This window comes from Stegostoma tigrinum, chromosome 4 (assembly GCF_030684315.1).
Source record: "Stegostoma tigrinum isolate sSteTig4 chromosome 4, sSteTig4.hap1, whole genome shotgun sequence".
In the NCBI taxonomy this organism is placed as follows: Eukaryota; Metazoa; Chordata; class Chondrichthyes; order Orectolobiformes; family Stegostomatidae; genus Stegostoma; species Stegostoma tigrinum.
Genome location: NC_081357.1, coordinates 85194627 through 85216729, shown reverse-complemented (window position 1 = coordinate 85216729; position 22103 = coordinate 85194627). Strand labels below are relative to the sequence as shown.

Below are 22103 nucleotides of genomic sequence, written 5' to 3'. Positions count from 1 at the left end.
GCAACTTAAGAAATAAGTGTAAAACATTGTAAGATTTGTGGTTAATAAAACAAAAATGAATATTGTTTCAAATGTAATTTCACCAACAAAATACTCACTTTTGTACTCATGGAACTATATACATGGAATTAAGCACCTTTACATGTGCAAGGTGTTTAAGATAAGATTCAAAACAATTTATGAAGCAAACAAAATCCATTGCAAAGTTAACAAAGTGTAGAGCTGGATGAACACAGTAGCCCTTTTCTGAAGAAGGGTCTAGACCCGAAACGTCAGCTTTTCTGCTCCTCTGATGCTGCTTGGCCTGCTACGTTCATCCAGCTCTATACCTTATTATCTCAGATTCTCCAGCATAGGCAGTTCCTACTATCTCATTGCAAAGCTACACATTTTCAAAGTTTTAAACAGCACAGCCACGGAGTTATGACATGTTACCTTTACCAAAACACTGATGTAGCAGTCAAACCATTGTGGGTGGCTGACCTTCAGCATAATATTTCGGAACATTTGTGCTAATTAATAGAAGTTTTGTAAAAGAGAATAAGGTTACAAATACGAAACTCATGCCATCCTCATGTAATATTTCCTGAGTTAACAATCCAAACACCAATTCTTTTAATACAATACTTGCAAACAGGATGTGGGCTGGATCATGCACCAGTCCCTGCCCAGGTGTCAGCTTTGTCAATAAGGCTCATATACTGCTGCAATTTCTTCTTCCTTCAATCTTCTCCAACAATGTGTTTACATCAGACGTGACTCATCTTTGCATGTTTAATCAACATAAACAAGCATTAATAGATTATATTGTCTTAAATTGGAGTAATTAATAGATTATATAATGGCTTACATTGGAGTAATGTCTAATCCTAACCCCTGCATTATTTGTACAGCTAGAATTACAGGGTAGTGTTTAGACGTTGGAACTTATTCTTCACCCTTAGTCTCCAGGGTACAAAATCAAATCGTAACTAATGCACACCTGTCATACTACTTAAATGTAAGTATTCTACATAAATTTAACAAATGGTGTCAAATAGATGATGTCAAGCATCAACAGAATCCCTATAGTGCAGAAGGCAGCCATTCGGCCCATATTAGCCCTCTGAAGAGCATCCCCAACAAGCCTGCATTTCTCTGGCTAATCCACCCAGTCTGCACATCCCTGGACACTATGGAACAATTTCACATGACTAATCCACCTAACCTGCATGTCTTTTAACTCAGAACCCATGCAAACATGGGAGAATATGCAAACTCCACCCAAACAGACAGTCACCCGAGGCTGGAATTGAACCCGACTCCCTAGCGCTGTTAGGCAGCAGTGCTAGCCACTGAGCTACAGTGCCACCTATAGTTTACAACCTGCAGACTCTTCAAAAACGTTTGAAAATCCTGCAGTTTTGACACAGGATTGTCATGCAAACAGTAATGAGTTTTCTCCTTCACATTTGGTTTCAAACACTAAACTTTATTTTAAATAGATTGACATGGCACAATGAGCTGGAACATAGAATGTTAGCAAGCGGAGATAGAATTTTCAGTTTTAATGAAGTAGGGTAGAGTATTAACATATAAAGAGCAAAACGAGAAAAGACGAACCAGAAACATTTTAACCAGTCAGCCTAAAGTAGTGAAAGCTTCAATTACTGTCCGTCAAGAGAATGAAATAGTTGCATAATTTTTCCTACTGCACTGGAGAGACATTTAAAAGCCTAGAATATAATTAGCAGGCACACAGAATTATCTTACAAGTTAATTTGGAGAAAGTAAAAGTGATCAAAATACAAGCTGTCCCTGAGCAACTTCTGACCAGCTTTTACCATGTTAGCACAAATCGATTGAGCTGTGTACATTACTGGTGCTGCCACGTTCTTTGGATAATAAAGTTCAGATTTTAATAATTAGTTAGCGTCCAGCACTGCAGAGTGTTGGTTTGTCAGCCTATGTCTACATCTGCTAGTGATCAGACAGTACATAAAAGTTAAGAATCCAGAGCTCACTGAATGAAAATTGCTACAGACATCTCATGCTGATCAGTTTAATCCAACAATCAATTTCAGCTTATTTAACCTGCAATTATCAAAATGGATGTCAATGTGTCATTTGTCAGAGGACCACATCAGTAAGTATTACAAAAAAGCAGAAATTGATAGGAAAGCTCAGCAGGTCCAACAGCATCTGTGGTGAGCAATACTTTACCAGTGTCTGTTCCTTAGAAGACCCAAAACGTTAACTCTGATTTCTTGCAGCAATTTCTATTGTTGTTTCTGATTTACGGAATCTGTAGTTCTTCTCAGGATTTTTTTTCCCTCATTAAGTATTACAATGCCAGTAGTAATAATCATCAGGAAGAAGATGCAGTCAATCAACAATGGCCCAGATGTTGCAGTGAGTGGTAGTTACCATTTAACAGAAAGCAAACAACAAAGGCCTAGCAGACTCTGTAGCATGGGTTTCACCTTTCTGACATTAATTTAATTCAATCACACACCCAAAGGGCTCTTGGGTGGTCAACAGCAAAGTCATCACTGGACTAATGTAGACAATCACAATCAAGTAGCCTCTCACATTACAGCAAACTAGGAAGTAAAAAATCTCCAAATTTCCTTCACTTTTTAATCATTTTACAACAAGTAACAAAGATCAAAGTTGTACACAAGAGATTAAGGTAAAAGATGAAACATAAAGATCTCTAAAAAGCGTGTTACGATAGTGAAATTGAGTTTCAAATTCCATCACCAAATTTAATACCTAGAACCTTCAAGAATTATGTGGGCTTTTAAAAAAGGGAATAGAAACTACTTGGATGGAAAAAAGTTCTTGTTAGTTTCACGGCTGTAATCATGGCAAATGGTTGATTTACTATTATGATTGCAAATTCTGGACTAATGTGATCTGGAACAAACAAGGCAGTGGTTCATGCTACAAAAATGCCTAAAAAGTCCCATCTGCATCATTAACCTCTAACCCACTGAATGTGGTGCAAGGGTGGGATTTGGGATGTATTGCAAGGTGCAAGAGGAAAAGAACAGTAAAACCAAATTCTCTCTCAAAATAAAAGCAATGTGACCTAGGCTTAAAAACACTCCGCTTTAATGCAATTCTGCTCCTTCTGTATCAGAGTTTAATTCCACACATTTAGATGAAAAACTCAATGTGGATTAAGAGATTATTCAATTTAAGAGCCAATATGTTTTATATAGTCATAAAAAATATTCATACCATGAAAACAGATTCAACCCAATAAATACCCCAAGCTCAAATATACCAGGAATATGCTCTACTCCACCAGATGTTTTACTAGGACAACAGGTAGGAACAGTCTAACTAGTCTCAGTAATGAATGAAAAAAAACTCACCAAGTACTTAACACCAAGTGCTGCTTGCATGGGAATTGAGTTAGAAAAGCTGCCACACAAATGTGCACATATTCATTGATGCCAACTAAAGATAACTCCAACTGTATCAGAGGTTTGAAATATCCTTACAGTCACTCTACACCAATTTCAACAGGACATTCTATAAGAGATAATGGGAACTGCAGATGCTGGAGAATTCCAAGATAATAAAATGTGAGGCTGGATAAACACAGCAGGCCAAGCAGCATCTCAGGAGCACAAAAGCTGACGTTTCGGGCCTAGACCCTTCATCAGAGAGGGGGATGGGGTGAGGGTTCTGGAATAAATAGGGAGAGAGGGGGAGGCGGACCGAAGATGGAGAGTAAAGAAGATAGGTGGAGAGAGTATAGGTGGGGAGGTAGGGAGGGGATAGGTCAGTCCAGGGAAGACGGACAGGTTGCGGGAAATGCGGGAGACGCGGTCAAGGGCGTTCTCAATCACTGTGGGGGGAAAGTTGCGGTCCTTGAAGAGGACCCCCTCTCTCCCTATTTATTCCAGTTCCCTCTCCCCATCCCCCTCTCTGATGAAGGGTCTAGGCCCGAAACATCAGCTTTTGTGCTCTTGAGATGCTGTTTGGCCTGCTGTGTTCATCCAGCCTCACAGGACATTCTATAAGTCTGTTCTTTTCTTAAATTTTAAAACAAAAGTAACTGAACTCAGTTTTAATTAATAGTGTTATATGCTGATGGTTTATAACCATTTGCCTGGTTCGAAAGTCTAACTACTTGCGACAAATAGTAATTCTCATTCAGTACAAAAGCCTGGTTTATGCTGATTAACCATAGTCCAAAAACACCAGGTAAATTAGAGAACTTTGCAAACTTCATAAAACATTTAACTTCTGTATCAATTTGTAGAACAGCAGAGTTCAATTTCTGGTGTGTATTCACAGCGAGTCATTACAATTACAACTTTTTTTTCAGATAAATCCAGACACAAATGTAACAGACAATACAAATCACACAGTATCCCCAATTACTTAAGATGCTAAGTCTTTCCACTGGTAGGGATAAGCCATGCTCTGGGGGCAGCTCCACCGTGTTTGAAAAACCTGCACTTGCATAATACCTTCAATGCAAGTACCAACATCCCAAGCGCCTGCACAGAAATATTACAGAAAAAAATCTGACACAAAGACAGCGGAAGAGTTATTAGGACAGTTGGCCGAAAGCTTCAAAAGATGAAAGTTTAAAAGGAACACCTTAAAAGTACAAAAAAGAGGAAGAAAGGCGGTGAAGTTTACAAAGTGATTTCAAACCACAGGGCTTTGACAACCAATGGTGGAACAGTTGAACTTGGGGATATACAAGAGATCAGAACTACAGCAATGTTGACCTACAAGGGCTATAATGCTGGAGAAGATTACAAAGGAAGGGAAGGATGAGGCCACGACACGGTTCAGGATTTAAAACTGAGGCGTTGTTTAATCAGGAAACAACATAGTCAGTAAGCACTGTTAGTAATGGCTGAACAAGATTCAAAGAAATAAGACGTGATTCAAATAAATAAGCTTTTCCTCAGTTGCATTCTCTCATATAATAATATTACAGTTACTCAAAAACAAGATCCTAATATAGAAGTTGTCACTATGGAATTCAGAAAACAGACAGTGCACGAAATCTATCCTATCTTTACAGAGGTAAATTCAGAATCAGTTATCCTACAAGGGCAGCAGCAGTGAGGGGTAAACCCTGTGGCAGAAACAGGGTGGCCTACCATACAGAACAGATCTGTGTCAACAGAGCAGCAATGGTAGGAGATAAAATTCTGAGACTCTACGGCTCTATGACTATTACAGCAGCTGCGGCAGACATAGGGCAGCCCACCACACTGAAGCAGACCTGAATGCGAAGAACATTAATGGCAGGAGGCAAAAACCTGTAACAGAGACATATCCCAGCTTATCGAGAGTGGACCTGCGGGAGAAGGGCAGCAGCAGTGGGAAATAAAAACCTATGGCAGAGACAGGGTGGCCCAGCACATTGACAGCAGACTTACGTGAGATTAGCAGCAGTTTTGGGAGATAAAAATCTGCAGCAGAGAAAGGGCAGCACTGGACACAGAACTGCATCTTAAGGAATGCAACTCTTTTGTGCTAAAATTGTCTTTTGATTTCTTGGGCATTTCTGAAAGTTGAGTGGGAGAGATAAAATCCTGGGACTCTTTGGCTTCATGACTTAATGACAGCAACAGTAAATTAAAAACCAACAGCTAAGATAAGGCAGTATACTGAAGCTGAGAAAACTGTGGATAGCAAGTTAAGCAAACAGGTGACATCACAGGTGCGCAGTTACACAGACAAAGAGGAGATAGTGGGAACTGCTGGTGCTGGAGAAGCTGAGATAACAAGGTGTAGAACTGGACGAACACAGCAGGCCAAACAGCATCAGAGGAGCAGGAAAGCTTACATTTCGGGTCTGGACCATTCTTCTGAAATGTCAGCTTTCCTGCTCCTCTAATACTGTTTAACCTGCTGTGTTCATCCAGCTCTACACTTTGTTATCACAGACAGAGAAGAGTTGGGTGACCATCAGGAAGACAAGCGCAGAAGTCTCCTGTGACCATTCTTCTCTCAAACAGGCATGCTGTTTTGGATACTGTTGGGAGGCATGGCCTCTCAGGAGAAAACAGCAGCAGCAGCCAGATCAGTGGCAAAACAACTGGCATGATTGCACAGCAGGGAGAATCAAAGAGTAGGGAATTTGGTGGCTGCAAACAAGACTCCAGTCGTTCATACTGGTATCAACAACATAGGCAGAAAAGGAGACAGAGTTCCTGCAAACAGTGTTCAGGTGGTTAGGTAGGAAGTTGTAAAGCAGGAACTGTAGAGTTGCAACCTTTCTCTGCCGCATACCAGTGAAGGAGGAATAGGAAGATTGTACATTTAAATATGTGGCTGAAGAGCTCATATAGGAGGGAGGGCTTCAGGTATGTGGATAATTAGGAAGTCTTCAGAGGTAGGTGCGACCTGTATGAGGAGGACAAGTTGCACCTACAGTGGAAGGGTAACAATATCCTGGCAGGAAAGATTGCTCGTGCCACTCAGAAGAGTTTAGAAAAGAGCAGTAGGTCAACTTAATGTCAGAGGTGAGCTTGTTAAGCATGTCCAGGATGGTGTTTTGAAACAATATGTAAATAGACCAATTAGGGAAGGGCCATATAAAAATGGTATTAGAAAATGAACCCACCCAGTGATTGAGTTTCAGTGGGGGAGCACTTCAGGAACAGTAACAACACTTCTAAGTTTTAAATTACTTATGGATATGGATAAGGATAAGGTTAGTCCTCAGGTGAAAGTATTAAATTTGGGCAAGGAAGGTTAACCACCACAGTATTTGGGAGAAACTGGGGACTGTAGATTGTAGGCAGCTGTTTGAGTGTAAATCCACATCTAGCATGTGGGCATATTTTAAAGGCCAGTTGATAGCATTCAGGAATAGTATGTTCTGTGAAAATGAAGGATCGGGAAGGCCAGATTCAGAAACCTTGAATGATAAGCAAAGTTAAGAGCTTGGTCAAAAATAAAAAGCAAGCATACATAAAAGTTTAGGAATCTGAAGATATAGAGTCTCAAGCACACAAAAAGAGCACGAAAGAACTCAAACGAGGACGAGAAGGGGGACATGAAATGTCTTTGGCTGACAGGATAAGGAAAATCACAAGGCATTTCACACATACATAAGTGAGAGGGTAGCTAGGGAAAGGGTAGATCCACTCAAGGACAAAGGAGGATATTTATGCATGGGAGTGGGGTGATTGGCAAGATCCTTACCGAATACTTTGCATCGGTATTCATATAGCAGGAGGGCATGGTAGATGGTTAGTTTCAGGAGGAGTATGATGATATCCTAGGATGTTAATGTAAAACAATGCTGGATTGTTTGAAAAGCATTAAAGTAGATAAATACCCAGAACCTTGTGGGACCTATTCCTGAATGCTGAGAACGACAGGTGAGGAAATTGCTGGGGCCTTGTATGAAATCTTTGTATCCTCTTTAGTCAAAGGAGAATAGCTGTGTTTAAGAAGGGCAAAATGGGAAATCTGTGAAATTACAGGCCAATGAGCCTTACATCAGTGAAAAAGGAAATTACTGGAAAAGATTTTAAGGGATAGGATTTGCACACATTAAAATATGCACTTATTAGTGATGGGCAGCATGGCTTGGGGGAAGTCATGTTTCACAAACTTGATTCCATTTTTTTGAGGAATATGATTAATAAGGGTATGGCCGTAGATGTCATCTATATGAACTTTAGCAAGGCCTTTGACAAGGTCCCTCATGGTAGGCTGATAAAGGTGAAGTTTCAGGGGATCTGCATTTAGCATGCAAGATAGATATGGTGCTGGCCAGAAGGGTGCTTTTCCAACTCAAGATCCGTGACCAGTGATGTTCTGCAGGGATCAGTGCTGGGATCCCTCTTGTCTGTAATACGTTTTCCACAAAAGCATTTGTGTATTTAAGTGGCCTGATCAGTAATTTTGCAGATGACACACAGATTAGGGAAGATGCAGACAGTGAGGAGGATTGCAGGATATAGATATGCTAGATACCTGGGCAGAGCAATGGTAGATGGAGTTTAATCCAGACAAATGCGAGGTGATGTATTTTCAAAAAACTACTGCAGAAGGGAAGTCATTGACCGAACGCTTGATTTCACGAACATAGAGGGATTTTGGCATGCAGGTTCAGAGTTCCCTGAAAGTTCCCCTAGGTCTTATGGTCTTATGGCAACAGAAGTGGGTATGCTGGTCAAAAAGGTACATAGCATGCTTGCCTTCATCAGTCAGGGCACAGAGTACAAAGACTGGCAAGTCATGTTGCAGTTATACGGAACTTTAGGTTAGCCACATTTGGAACATTGTGTACAGTTCTGATTGCCACACTACCAGAATAATGTAAGGGCTTTGAAGAGAGTACAGAAATGGTTTACTAGTGTTACTTGGTTTGGTGGTTGTTAGTTGTAAGGAACAGAGGATGAGGGGTTAGCTGATAGAAGTCTACAAAATTATGGAGGCATGGATATGACAGATAGTCAGAGTCCTTTACCCAGGTAGAAACGGCAATTACTAAGGGACATAAGTGAAAGGTAAAAGGACGTAGGTTTAAAAGGAGAGGTGACAGGCAAGTTCTTTTGTATCGAGGGTGGTAAGTTCCTGGAATGCACTGCCAGAGGTGGTGGAGCAGGTGCATACAAGAGCAAAATCTAAGAAATCCTGACAGACACAGGAATAGGCAGGGAACTTTTGAAAATTAACTAATTGAAAGGCATATCATTCAAATAGTTACTTTTCTTTGGAAGAATTTGTAACTTTTATATCTTTAAATAATTTCATTCCATAGTAACGTCTTACCATGTCTCTTCAATGCGCGGTTTCCAAGGTTTTACAACTCAATACCAAATAAAATTAAAATTCAGATTGCGTAACAGATCTGGTAAATTGACAATCTTCCTGCCTTCAAACATATGGCACACACTTCTCACCAGTTACCTTGGATATCTCTCCCAATTTACTCAGACCATCTTTGCAAAATCCACACAGTCGTGGATATACCCCTTCATTGTCTCACTATCTTCTTTCAACAGGTACACCAAGAATCCAGATACATTGAAATGGCAATGGCATGCTGCGGCTTCGCCAAATAAATAACAATTTCTAAAAGTAAACAAGTTACATTATGATATCTAGTTGTACAGGTTTGGTATTAGACACCTTTCCAGCAGAACTACTCAACACATTCACTAATGGCTAAGTGGGAAATATACAAACAGCAACCTATTCTTCCAATTATCAGCTGACAATTAGTAATAACTATCACTAACAGGCATCTGATATGGACCAGCATCACCAAGGGATGCACACATGATGATTTTGTACGTTTGGTGGTGAAGTGCGAAGGTGAAAAGTAGAATGAGTATTTTGGTTTGATCAGTTGATATTTCTGATTACTGGATATATATGCACATTAAAGTACTGTATTGTGTGATAGTCTGTTAGGTTTAATCCACCAAAACTAACACATGCAACTACACCAGTGTTGCTCTGGGTATACTTGGCTTCACGATGGCTGCAGTAACCTGGTGTACAATTGCCTGAGCATGCAACTACCTTCATTCACTCCCTCTCCCCCACCAGAACACCACCTCCCCAACCCCCAACCCTCTCATAACACGCTCAACAACTCCCATGAGCAGGAGTTTTTATTGATCAGAAACTCAACTGGACTCACCACATAAACATAGCAGTTAGAACAGCAAGTCAGAGGCCAGGAATACTGTGGCGAGTAATTCACCTCTTCACTCCCCAAAGCCTGCCCACCATCTACAAGGCACAAATCAAGAGTGTGATGAAATCCTCTCCACTTGCCTGGATGAGTGTAGCCCCAACAACACTCCAGAAGCTTGACACTCTCCAGGACAAAATAGCCTGCTTGATTAGCATTACATCCAGAAGCATCCACTCCTGTCACTATTGCGCTCAGTACCAGCAGTGTGTACTGTCTACATAATGCACTGTAGGGCCTCACCAAAGGTACTCAGACAACATAGTCCGTACTCACGATTACTTTGATTTGGAAGGACAACGGCAGCAGATATATGGGAATACCTCCACCTTCAATTTCACCTCCAAGCCACTCAATTCTGGCTTGGAAATATATCACCGCTCCTTCACTGTTGCTGGATCAAAATCCTGGAATTCCCTCCTTACTGGCATTATGGGTCAACACAGCAGGTGGACAGCAGCGGTTCAAGAAGGCAGCTCATTATCACCTCCTCAAGGACGGCTAGTGGTCAGGCAATAAATGCTGGCCACAAAGTGACTAAATTAAAAAAAGCACAGGTCCAGGGTCGAGACCCAAGAACGACCGTCTGCAGTGGCTGCACAGCCTAAAAATCACCCACACACTGGTCACAGATTCTGCCGCTGCTGTAACTGCAGTGAGATTTTTGTAAGTTGAAGAGCAGCAGCTGGTAACAGTGGCAATTAGCAGAAAACAATGTTCCTTCCTCACTGACTCAAGGTAGTAGCTTGATAAGAAATAGTTATGAACTTTTAATAGAGATCAAAAATGTGTATAAGTGGAATGAAGAAAGTGGGGGTGGGGTCTCCCTCTAAAGTATGTGGAAAGTAGGTATACTTATTCAAGAAATCTGAAAAAGCATATATACAGCACGCATAGCCTTTCAAGAAAGGATTTACACTCTCAACCTGCCATCTAATATGAAACAAATATCATGCTACCTAAGAGATAATGGGAACTGCAGATGCTGGAGATTCCAAGATAATAAAATGTGAGGCTGGATGAACACAGCAGGCCAAGCAGCATCTCAGGAGCACAAAAGCTGACGTTTCGGGCCTAGACCCTTCATCAGAGAGGGGGATGGGGGGAGGGAACTGGAATAAATAGGGAGAGAGGGGGAGGCGGACCGAAGATGGAGAGTAAAGAAGATAGGTGGAGAAGGTGTGGGTGGGGAGGTAGGGAGGGGATAGGTCAGTCCAGGGAAGACGGACAGGTCAAGGAGCTGGGATGAGGTTAGTAGGTAGCTGGGGGTGCGGCTTGGGGTGGGAGGAAGGGATGGGTGAGAGGAAGAACCGGTTAGGGAGGCAGAGACAGGTTGGACTGGTTTTGGGATGCAGTGGGTGGGGGGGGGAAAGAGCTGGGCTGGTTGTGTGGTGCAGTGGGGGGAGGGGATGAACTGGGCTGGTTTAGGGATGCAGTGGGGGAAGGGGAGATTTTGAAACTGGTGAAGTCCACATTGATACCATATGGCTGCAGGGTTCCCAGGCGGAATATGAGTTGCTGTTCCTTACAGCAAATAAAAAGTACTACACAGTTGTGCATTAATAGCAACGGTATTAGTACAAACCTTGAGACACTATTAATCATAACCCCTGTTGAGAACACAATTGGCCCTCCAACCCATCGAGTTCCATCATTCCAGATTCTAATATAGCCTTACATTTGAAGGATCGTCATATAGAAGCAGATAGATGATTTACAAGGTAAAATTTAGACCATTTGAAAACTTCCCCACAGCATTTAAACAATTAATATAGAATTGGTAGTACAGAACATAAATGTTGAAAAAGAGACATTTTAATGAAGCTTTCCATCACGCATTCATCTGGACAATCTGCAAGTCTGCCAACTCAAGTGGAAACCAACATTTAAACCGTATGAAATGAGGCTGCTAACTGGATTGCATGTTGACTCTAAGTGGATCTGCAATGGAGAATATATCTATTAATGCTGATTGACAGTTAATTGCCAGACACTAAATTTTAAGCCAAGATTCAAGTTCAGGGAGAAATACTAGACAGGAGGACTCCTTGAACCTCTCTGAATATTTGCAGGTTTAAAATTTAAACAAACTCTAGCCGTTAACTATTAATCAGCATTAACATATCCTCCTTAGCAAAGCCCCTACCAATCAATGAAACTTGCAATCTAATCAACACTCTCCTTTCATGCAGTATAAATGATGGTTTTTCACGAGAATTTATACCCTTGTAAATGCTTTCAATGAGTTGCTTTATATTTAGTCATGGGACATGAGCAACACTGCCTGGCCAGCATTGATTGACTGTCACTAGTTGCCCTCGAGATGGTGATAGGGAGCTGTCTTCTTAAACCACTGTAGTCCACATGCTCTCAACTGACCCACAACGCTGTTAGAGAGGGAACTTCAGGATTTTTATCCAACGACAGCAAGGGAACGGTGATATATTTCCAAAACAGGATGCAAGTGGCTGGGAGGGAAACTTGTAGCTGGTGAAGTTTCACAATGAAAAGCATCAATAAAATGATATGCTTTCAGCAATACTTAAACAACAATGTTTTAAAGACATAGAAGATAGAATATAGAACAGTACAACTTGGGCAGCACGGTGGCTCAGTGGTTAGCACTGCAGCCTCACAGCACCAGGGATCTGGGTTCAATTCCAGCCTCGGGCGACTGTCCGTGTAGAGTTTGCACATTCTCCCAGTGTCTGCGTGGGTTTCCTCCAGGTGCTCCGGCTTCCTTCCACAGTCCAAAGATGTGCAGGTTAGGTGGATTGGCGATTCTAAATTGCCCATAGTGTTCAGGGGTGAGTGGGTTATAGGGGGATGGGTCTGGGTAGGATTCTTCAAGGGGTGTTGTGGACTTGTTGGGCCAAAGGGCCTGTTTCCACATTGTAGGGAATCTAATCTAAACAGTACAGGCCTTTCGACCCACGATGTTGTGCCAACCTATTATCCTGCTCTAAGATCAAACTGTCCTACATACCCTATATTTTACTTTCATCCATGTGCCAATCCAAGAGTCACTTGAATGTCTCTAATGTATCTGACTCCACTACAAACACCAGCAGCACATTCCATGCACCCACCACTCTGTAAAGAACCAACCTGTGACCTCCCCCTATACCTTCCTCCAAATCACCCTCATAATAGTCATTTCTGCCCTGAGAAAACATCACTGGCTAGCCACTCTGTCTAGGCCTCTCATCACCTTGTACACCTCTACCAAGTTACCTCTCATCCTTCTTCGCTCCAACGAGAAAAGCCCTAGCTCCCTCAACCTTTCCTCAAAAGACCTCCATTCCAGGGAACTTCCTGGTAGAACTCTTCTGGACCCTGTCTAAAGCTTCCACATTCATCTTATAATGAGGCGACTAGAACTGAGCACAATATTCCACGTGTGATCTACCCACGGTTTTATACAGCTGAAGCATAACTTTGCGGCTCTTAAACTCAAGGCCCCTGCCAATGAAAGCCGGCACACCATATGCCTTCTTAACAACCCTATCAACTTGTGTAGCAACTTTGTTGGATCTATGGAAATGGACCCCAAGATCGCTCTGTTCCTTCACTTGGCCAAGAATCTTGCCATTAACCCTGTATTCTGCACTCAAATTTGATCATCCAAAATGAATCACTTCATACCTCTCTGGGTTGAATTCCATCTGTCACTTCTTTGCCCAGCTCTGCATTCTGACATATTGACTTGCCAGGTGACATTCAGAATAAAAATAATTTTCATGAAATTCATGGAGGTGTATGTTATCTCTGGTGCATAAGACAAGAACCATATTTATAAATTGTGTTTTCTATCATATTACAGATGTGATATAGGGATTTGCAGTTGAAAGGAAAATTACCCATGCAAACATTGACTGTACGTCAGAGATAGTAGAAACTGCAATGCTGGAGATTCTGAGATAACAGTGTAGAGCTGGATGAACACAGCAGGCCAAGCAGCATCACAGGAGCAGGAAAGCTGACGTTTCAGGCCTAGGCCCTTCTTCAGAAAATTCTGAACATAGGAGATCAAGAAGGGGTATAATTAAGATGGATAAAGTAACAAGGGTATAGATACAGTAGTCAGGAAGAAACGTTTCTTCTCAATGGAGGGATCAATGACTAGGGACACAGAATTAAGATAAAGGGCAGAGGTTAAGGACATGTCAGGAAAACTGGTTTCAACCAGAGGGTAATGGGAATCTGGAACTCTGCCTATTTGGGTGTTAGAAACCCTCATAACATTTAAGCATTTAAATACGTACTTGCAATGCCAAGACATACAAGGCAATGGGACAGGTGCTGGTAAATGGGATTAGAACAGTTAAGGGGTTGTTTTTGACCGGTGTGGATGTGATGAGCCAAAGAGCCCTTTTCTGTGCTGTCGATCTCCAAGCCTATACAGCCTGTTTTCACAAAATGCAACATGCTGTTAAAATATGAAATAAAAATGATACACCTGAGGCACATTCTAAATGTATTACACTCTCTAAACACTAATTATCTGATAGCTGTAGCCAAATTGATACCTAAAATCTATCTAAAGGTGAAGAACCCATTTTCATCCATCAGACTAATCCCATCCGCCACAATTATCCAACCACACCCCTTCAAAAGTACCGACTATCAGACAAGCCATTGCCACTAAGAATCAACCACAGTGCTTAGGTCTGCTCTTGTGGCCCAATTATAATGTCCACAATGCTGAGTTCAAAACCTTATGTTCAAATCCCACTTACTTCTAAAGGTATCATTAACACCTCTGAATGGTTTGATTAAATGTGTTAACCACACTGCTGTGGGTCTGAACTCATGTGGAAGTCAGACGAAGTAAGAGCAGAAGATTTCTTTCCCCGAAGGTCATTAGTGAACCAGATGAGTTTTTACACAAATCAACAGTGGTTACATGGTCACCATTGGGCTAGCTTTTAAATTCCAGCTATTTTTTCACTGCATTCAGCCCATTCCACCAGAGCATTAGCCTGCTCTGGGTTACAAGCCCAGTGACATCACTAACAAGTCACTGTTCCTCACGATACAGGCCAATGATAAACACGTTTTATTTGATGGTATTATTTCTCCTTTGAATAGGTGGATGTTGATGCTTATACCTAGCCAGATTTTTGGGAACAAGACACATTAGGGCATTCTTCCATAATCTCTGTGCAGAACATCTAGGTCTGGTTTACAAAACATAATGCAATCTCCAACAGCATTAAAAAAAAGCTGAAACGATACATGACTTATTCTTGTTGATTCACTTCAACCAGACAGAAAGGAAACAGGCTGCTCTGTTACCTTAATAGTAACCACAAAGCAAAGCATTTGGAATTTGATTACTCTTTTGGTTTTTGAAAGTGTGAAAATTCAATATTTCTGAGATAAACAACAGAGTAGAAGACAGCCCAACAGAGAACTGACTTTGGTTAGTAAGTCAATAATTCATCAAAAGTTACTACAGCACCCATCTTAAAATTGTTTTGCATTAAGCTATGAAATTCTGTTGTAAAGCCAGACTTCCAAGGAAGGAGTCTCAGAGGCAACATGATCATCAGCTACAGAGTAAAGAAAGGTTTGCTTTTGAGATAAACCACAGTTTTATTAAAAGACTGCTGGCAATCTGTAAATACCAGAAACATGACTGCAGAACATGTGCAAGAGATTTCCCTCTTGCTCTATATCAAAGTCTCCTCTACTTACTGAGTCTCCCATGAAAGTAAATTCCAACTGCTCAGCTACAGAATCTGTAGCCTCTGTTCTGATTTCATAGGTTAACCTGGGCCAAGAGGCCGAGAAGTGACGAGTTTACTTTGGATGAATGCAAGATCTTGCATTTTGGTTAGACTTATAGAGTTAATGGTAGGGCCCTGGGAAGTGCTGTCAAACAGACAGACCCAGGGGTTCAGGTACATAGTTCTTTGAAAGTTGTGTCACAGGGAGACAGTGCGGTAAAGACAACATTTGGCATGCTTGCCTTTATCGGTCAGATCATTGAGTAGATAAGTTAGGAAAAGCTCTTTATCTATCACTAACTTGCTAAATTTTACCATTTCTATGGTGACCATTACCTAGCTATTCATCACTTGATTGGCACACAGACATTTCATAACACTAAAAGAGTTTATTGGTTCCATCTCCACACTACAGAAGCTGCTTGATCCACTCTAGCAAGCCAATGCCCAAGCATGCTTCCACTGGCAGCCAGAATAAGCAATTTCCAAACACGCAAATTCAAAGCAAGTTTCAGAGATATCTTTCATTAAGTACAGAATTACACAAGTAGAAGGCCGACCAAATGAGACAATTTCTCCATGCACCAAGTAGAAAAAGAACAGAGCACAGGCCAAAACAATCATCCCTTTAAAATAACAACCAAACAGAAAAACCAGAGATAGTAGGAACTGCCGATGCTGGAGAATCTGAGATAACAGTGTGAAGCTGAATGAACACAGCACGCCAAGCAGCAGAGGAGCAGGAAAGCTTGACGTTTCAGGTCGGGACCCTTCTTCAGAAATTTTCCAACCCGAAAATGTCTAGCTTTCCTGCTCATCAGAAAAACCACCCCATCTCAATTAAATTTTGCTGAACTTGAGCGAGGATTTATATTGGAATATTAGATTTGCTAAAACAATTCAAAAATCTGAATACTTACTGTAATACCCATAGAGTACAGTGTCTTCAATATTCTGCCTTGTGATGTTGTCAGCTGCCCATTCCTAAAACAAACACATGAGATTATTTGGGAAATACAACTTGCACAGGTAGCGATCTGATAAAACACACAATGGTTAGAATGGGCCTTCAATTAAACGAGATAGTTGTAGAATGGATTTTCAAACTGTACAAACCGTAATGAAGGCAACAAATTCTACCTGAATCTAAGGCTAGATGTGTGTTTAATATCTCACGTGTTCCACGTACACATTTGTTCCACACAAAGAAGGAAGCATTCAATGTGAAAAGTATCTTTTCAAACCGTTTTGCTTTAGCAGGTACTTGGGAATAGAATTGCAAATATTGCAATGATAACAAGCTAGTTAATGCCCATTATCTCAAAAGGTACTGCAGAAATGTGATTCTTAATTGAAGCAACATGTTCTAATCCACTAATGGCAAACATCTAAAAGATGCATCAGTGATAATGGGAACTGCAGATGCTAGAGAATCCAAGATAACAAAGTGTGAAGCTGGATGAACACAGCAGGCCAAGCAGCATCTCAGAAGCCTGGTTGCCTAGAACTAGATCATTAGATTCGTACGCTGTAATTTGGGTTTTAAAAGTAGAGGTAAGTGGGTTTTGGGTTATAATTCTATGCAGCAACAATCCTTTTTAAAAAAGGTCAAAACTAAATTTTTGAACATCAGCTAATTTAGTTTGAACATCAGCTAAATGACAAGGGGTGTACACTTGAATGACATCCAGAAATACAGACCAAGTCAACCGAAGTCAGTTTGTGGCCAACAGTTTTGAATCAACACAAGCGCAGTTTTGTTTGTAGCAGTCCAGCCATTTGGAGCTAGAAGGAATTCTTTAAACTGCTTTAGCAGTTTTAAGCAGACTTAACTCATTGGGGCGTCATGTTGCGGTTGTAGAGGGCATTGGTGAGGCCATTGTACTGTGTACAGCTCTGGTCACCCTGCTATAGGGCAGATATTATTGAATTTGAGAGAGAGAGTGCAGAAAAAATTTGCAAGGGTGTCACTGGGATTGGAAGGTTTGGGTTACAAGGAGAGGCTGGATAAGCTGGGACGTTTTTCCACAGGAGGTTGAGAAGTGACCTTATGAAGGTTTACAAAATTATGAGGGGCATAATTAAGAAGTGAAAAACGAAATCTTTTCCCTCATGATAGAGTTTAAAACTAGAGGGCATAACTAAGATGAGAAGAGAAAGTTTTAAAAGGGACCTGGGAGCAACTTTTTCCACACAAGGTGGTTCACATGGGGAATGAGCTGCCGCAGATGAAGTGGTAGATGTAGAGATGTTGGCACAGTTACAACATTTTTAATGACATTTGGACAAGTACATGATTAGGAAATTCATGAAGGTTGCAGGCCATGATCTATGCTGCATAATTAATCATTTTCAGTAAAAGTTATAGGACAGACTGAAGTTTCAGTAAATCAGGGAAGATTATATTTAAAAGCAACAAATGTCAAACCTCATTGCCACATTACCAATCAATAAAGTTACAGCCAGGATCAACTCAACCATTTCCCTGAAGACATTTCAAAAATGGATTCTGAACTGAAGATCTCACGTCTTGAACAGAAGTGTGAATTTGAGGAAGCATGATCTCTGCACATAGCAACATTATGCATCAGAAGCAAGTTAATTTAGCCAGAAGTGCGATTCTTTCTGTTCTGTGCACACCAAAATAAAACCAGTTTAACAGAGTGAAATTCATCAGAGGTGTGTGGACTATAGAGGGGATGGGTCTGGGTGGGATGCTCCAAGGGGCGGAGTGGACTTGTTGGGCTGAAGGGCCTGTTCCCACACCTGTAGGGAACTTAATCTAAAGTCCACTGAGTACTTCACAGCTTGACTTCATAATGGAAATTCTATACCTTTTAGTTTAAAAGGGCCTTAAATTTATCAAAAAAAATTGAGCTACAGATTTTTATTCCATAATATCAAAGTTGCATAGATTTGACGCAGACCTTTAAAAATGGCAGAAGACTTACACTTGGCCCAGAGCTAGTTATATTCAATCATTTAAGAGGACCATGAGACATAGTACAGGCTGGGTAAATTTACAACAAGTTGAACTACTACTTTCCATAGAATCAATCACGACTGAAGATAAGCTGCCAGTTACTGCAGGGTGTGATTCACTAAATGTGTCTCCAAGATGGCACAAAGCCAGTTTCAGGAATGTTGACCAAAACAACTATCACCAACAACTCCAAAAGAAAATTCAATCATTAAGAAAGGAATCGGCCATCCTAATCTGGCCAACATGTGACTTACTCTTAACTACCTTTTGAAATGGTTTGAGCAAGCCATTTGGTTTAAATGAATGGTGGCTATCAAATGCCAGCGGCATCATATCCCATGAAGGAATAAAAAGATCGGCCATCATTATAAATAATTCATTTAAAAGAAAACAAATCAAAAGTCATTGGTACCTTAAATATTTGATGGCGGATTGTGTACAAATGAGTTAATGTCTTTCCCCAGCAAAGGGAAAACAGACACTGCAGAAGAGGGAGAATCCTCCCATTTATGCATAAATTAGGTTGTTCACGTGGATGGCCCATAACACTACACAAAGATGACCTTTCTTGACCATATTCCTAGCAAGACAAAATCGATAGAACAATACTGACCATTTATTTAAGCAATCAACATATTTTTTGCTTTACTTTAGATCTGGGCGGCATGGTGACTCAGTGGTTAGCACTGCTGCCACACAGCACCAGGGACCCGGGGTTGATTCCGCCCTTGGGCGACTACTTGTGTGGAGTTTGCACGATCTCCTCGTGTCTGTGTGGGTTTTCTCCAGGTGCTCCAGTTTCATTCCACAGTCTAAAAATGTGCAGGTTAGGTAGATTGGCCATGCGAAGTTGTCTGAGGTGTCCAGAGATGTGTAGATTAGATGGGCCATAGGGAGGTGTATCCAATTGGGATCCTCCGAGGGTCAGTGTGGGCTTGTTGGGACGAAGGACCTGTTTCCACACTGTAGGGATTCTATGAAATTTTTTCTATGAAATTTGGATTATTTTAAACTTAATTTTATTTAAATCCTAATTAAATCATTGAAAATGCTGAATACAATAGCTGTATAAACCTATATCACCATTTATGTAAGATATCAGTATCTCATTACCACATGTAGCATCTTAGAATATATCAGCTTAGTATTAAAGAGGTGTAGACTCAATTACATGGCACAGAATATCTTAAATTTTTATGTACTGCGAATCAATGTAAAATTAATGATTCTCAATGGTACGAAGTAACAACTTTCAAATTTGCCAAATAAGGAGGCAAATATGTACCCCTAGGTAATGCTGTTGTACTACATTTACTTTCTTCAAATTAAAAGTAGTTTCAACTACAAAATGTCTAATAGCCTTAAAGCAACACTGGTTAGATCAGGTATTCTTCATTCTTTCTAAGTCACCTAAATTCGTGCTCACATATGACATCACTGATGAGTAAAACCTTTTCCCAACTCCTTAAAAGGATACGTAACATACACTTTGATCAAGCTACCACTCTTCAACAAAACCGACCAAGCTTGACCTCTAAATGGTCGATGGTTTCTCAGAAAAAAAAAAATCACTAAAGCAATCCACAATGGCAACGTCATGCATATTCCCACAAAGCCTGTGCAACAGCGGAGGTTCTGGAGTGTAAAAGCATCCCTGCATATCGCCTTCATTTGTCCTCTACCAGCCAGCTGATAACCCAATCTGTTCAATTTACAAGTAAAAACTGTATAAATGAAATTATACTCACTACGTTCCTGTAAAATACTCAGGGGAGAAAATTAGATTATTTTACAAAATGAAGCCAAACTGCAAATTGTATAGAAAAGACATTTCTATCAATCAACTAACTTTCCACCAAGGATAACAATTAACCATCTTCCTCTGAACTTCGCTCATACACACACCAGAAACTAATAAATGAAACTGCCAAATGCTAATAAATCCTGTAGAATTTCATTGAATAGCTTTACGAAATAAGCATTTATTGTAAAAGACATATATTCCAGAATCACTGATAACAAAGAGTGTAGCTGGATGAACACAGCAGGCCAAGCAGCATCTCAGGAGCACAAAAGCTGACATTTCGGGCCTACAGCCTTCATCAGAGAGCTCTCTGATGAAGAGTCTAGGCCCGAAACATCAGCTTTTGTGCTCCCGAGATGCTGCTTGGCCTGCTGTGTTCATCCAGCTACACTCTTTGTTATCTTGGATTCTCCAGCATCTGCAGTTCCCATTATCTCTATTCCAGAATCACTGCATAGTTTACGTCTCTACAGCAATTTTCAGTGTATCCTCATATTTGTATAATACCTTGTAAGACCCTCTGGAATCTTTCATGTAAGAAACAAGGAATATGTCAACAGGCAGCAACGACGAAGTAATCAGTGCAACCGCAAGTGCGCAAATGGCAGTTACGGTGGAGACAACTTCACTTTCTTGTTGACTCTGGTACCGACGGATATATGTCCAACAAAAAACTAAAATTGCCTAGAAAACAAAGTAAATGTTAGTGGAAATGATTACTCTGACATAAGCACAACAGCTCAAATATACTTGCACTGTTAGCAAAAGATTAACAACTGTTTTGTTCCAAAGGACAAGCATAAATAAAACTTATCTAAAGGTCTTAATGTACACTGGAATACTGTTGAAGATTATAACATATTATAATAACTTTTGAATCAAAATCATAATGATTTGAAACAGGTGGTGTGTGGTACGGCAAGCGTCAATGTGCAATACTAGAACGCAAAATGAGATGGGTTCTATTAACATGTAACACAATTTCCAAATCAAACGTGGGCTTGGAGAAACAACAAGCGCTTTCAGAGGAGGGTTGATTAAAATATTATTTACTAGCAGTTATAATATTGTAACCAGAGGTTAATTCTAACTGCTAGCAATGCAAAGTAGGTCTTAATCTTCGCAGAATGAAACTAAATTCAAAGATAGAGTCTGAACTGCAGCAAGAGCAACATTTTCCCCTCCTTCAACATGTTTCACATTTTTCAAAGCCTAGGTTTCATACCACTGATATACATGTTACTATAGTCAAAAGATTTTACTCTTACCATATCAATGACCTAGGACCTTACCTAAAGATAAGACCATGTTCAGAAAACTATAGGCATCAATATAGGTGAGGGAAAAATAATAAGTCAAAGAGTGTTAAGGAACTGAAGATGGTCAATTTGGACTTCAAAACGGAAAAACTTGCTTGATCAATGTCACTAATTAAAACAAAATCAACCAAGAATAACAAAGTAGATTCAGCGCATCATGACTTGAGCAGGTTGGAACTGGTAGGGGAAAGTCTGAACTTAAACAAGTTCTTTCGTGTGGTAAGATATCATTGCGAATATGGTCTCAGGACACCGTTGGGAGCTGTCAGGTACACTATAGGACTAAAAAGTGGATAAATTAATTGCAACAGTCAATGGATCCCATGAGGGAGCTTACAACAGTGCAGCCAAGCTACCAAAGTACTTTAAGGGGATGCGATGGCCTACTGGTATTATCGCCGATTATTAATCCAGAGACCCAGGTAATGCTCTGGGGGCCTGGGTTTGATTCCCACCAAAGCACATGGTAGAATTTGAATTCAGTTAAAAACCTGGAATTAAGAGTCGAATGATGAACAAAGAAACAATTTATCAGAAAAACCATCTGGTTCACTATTGTCCTTTAGGGAAGGAAATCCTC

At 40.6% G+C, this 22103-nt stretch overlaps 1 protein-coding gene across 5 annotated transcripts in view; it reads right to left on the bottom strand.

Moving 5' to 3' along the window:
- Positions 1-22103, bottom strand: part of lmbrd1 (LMBR1 domain containing 1) — a 237119-nt gene that overhangs the window by 200694 nt on the left and 14322 nt on the right. For 4 of the 5 annotated variants that reach the window (XM_059645504.1, XM_048531634.1, XM_059645505.1 and 1 more), the window contains exons 2-3: positions 20712-20888; positions 16338-16401 (exon numbers count right to left, since the gene is read on the bottom strand). In XM_059645504.1, the coding sequence (XP_059501487.1) occupies positions 16338-16401; positions 20712-20888 (241 nt within the window). The remainder of the gene's footprint in view (positions 1-16337; positions 16402-20711; positions 20889-22103) is intronic. The other variant, XM_059645506.1, reaches the window with a different exon arrangement.